Genomic DNA, 1,221 nt, shown 5'->3' on the forward strand with positions numbered 1-1,221 from the left:
CAGGGTCTGTCCTGCCGTCGCCTTGGTTACCGTCCACTTCCTGGGTGAGTGAGTCTGTGAAGGGAGGGTAACGATGAAGAGATTGTCGTTAGTTAATCACTTAGGAGGCTTAATTACTCCTGGATTAGAAGTAGAGCTGGGGTAACACCACATCCTTAAGCCTTCTCATGTACAGTAGAAATGAAAGGCAGCAGAATTCCCTCCTGTTCTCACATTTCGGTTTTTCTGTCAGTAAGAATGAACAGAATGGAACCCAGTCTACTCAACCAGGGGAGGCTGGTGGAGGTAGGAATCGGAGGACGGGCTCATTGTAATGCATGGTCGTTAGCAGTAAGGGTAGTGTGGTTGTGGTCGTTGGCGTGGACAGCAGTGTGGTTGTGGTTGTGGTCGTTGGCGTGGAGAGCAGTGTGGTTGTGGTTGTATTTACCGTGGAGAGCAGTGTGGTTGTGGTTGTGGTTGTGGTTGTACTTACCGTTGAGAGCAGTGTGGTTGTGGTTGTGGTCGTTGGCGTGGAGCGCAGCGTGGTTGTGGTTGTGGTTGTGGGGGTCTGCAGCGGTGGTCTGCTGCAGGGTCAGCTCCGCCTGGTCTCTCAGCTTCAGCTCCACCTCCAGAGCCTCCTGCAGCCTCCGCTTTGTCTTCTTCTCCCGTTTCAGACGCTTCTGGATCAGAACTGAAACACAGGACCGCAAAACTGAAACACAGTCCTACCTCTGTTCTTCTGTCTAGGGGAAACCCAACCGTGGGGCCTGCTGGGTAGTGTAGTCCTACCCATGTTCTTCTGTCTAGGGGAAACCCAACCCTGGTGCCTGCTGGGTAATGTAGTCCTACCTCTGTTCTTCTGTCTAGGGGAAACCCACCAGGTTGCCTGCTGGGTAATGTAGTCCTACCTCTTTTCTTCTGTCTAGGAGAAACCCCACTGTGGGGCCTGCTGGGTAGTGTAGTCCTACCTCTGTTCTTCTGCTCCATGGTGAGCTGTCTCTCCAGCGTCTCTCTGAGCTCTCTCTCCCTGAACAGCTCCAGCTTCAGCTCCGTCTTCTCCAGCAGCACCTGCTTGTCCTGCGCACGCGCGTTGTCAATGGCAACCTTCAGCAGGCCCTTGGAGGCACAGAGTCACAGAGAGGTCGTAAGGTCAGTGAGGTCACACCTTTCTGCTGTAAACCTGTATGTATATAGGTATAGTATAGTATAGTATAGTATAGTATAGTATAGTATAGTATAGTA

At 52.0% G+C, this 1,221-nt stretch overlaps 1 protein-coding gene across 1 annotated transcript in view; it reads right to left on the reverse strand.

Moving 5' to 3' along the window:
* dachc (dachshund c) overlaps positions 1-1,221 on the reverse strand; it is a gene marked incomplete at its 5' end in the record, with an annotated part of 8,513 nt that overhangs the window by 909 nt on the left and 6,383 nt on the right. The window contains 3 exons of the mRNA XM_083690806.1: positions 1-54; positions 473-670; positions 948-1,095. The exon at positions 1-54 is cut by the window's left edge and continues 15 nt beyond it. Of these exons, the coding sequence (XP_083546932.1) occupies positions 1-54; positions 473-670; positions 948-1,095 (400 nt within the window). The remainder of the gene's footprint in view (positions 55-472; positions 671-947; positions 1,096-1,221) is intronic.

This window comes from Argentina silus (assembly GCF_951799395.1).
Source record: "Argentina silus genome assembly, chromosome: 19".
Taxonomy (NCBI): Eukaryota; Metazoa; Chordata; class Actinopteri; order Argentiniformes; family Argentinidae; genus Argentina; species Argentina silus.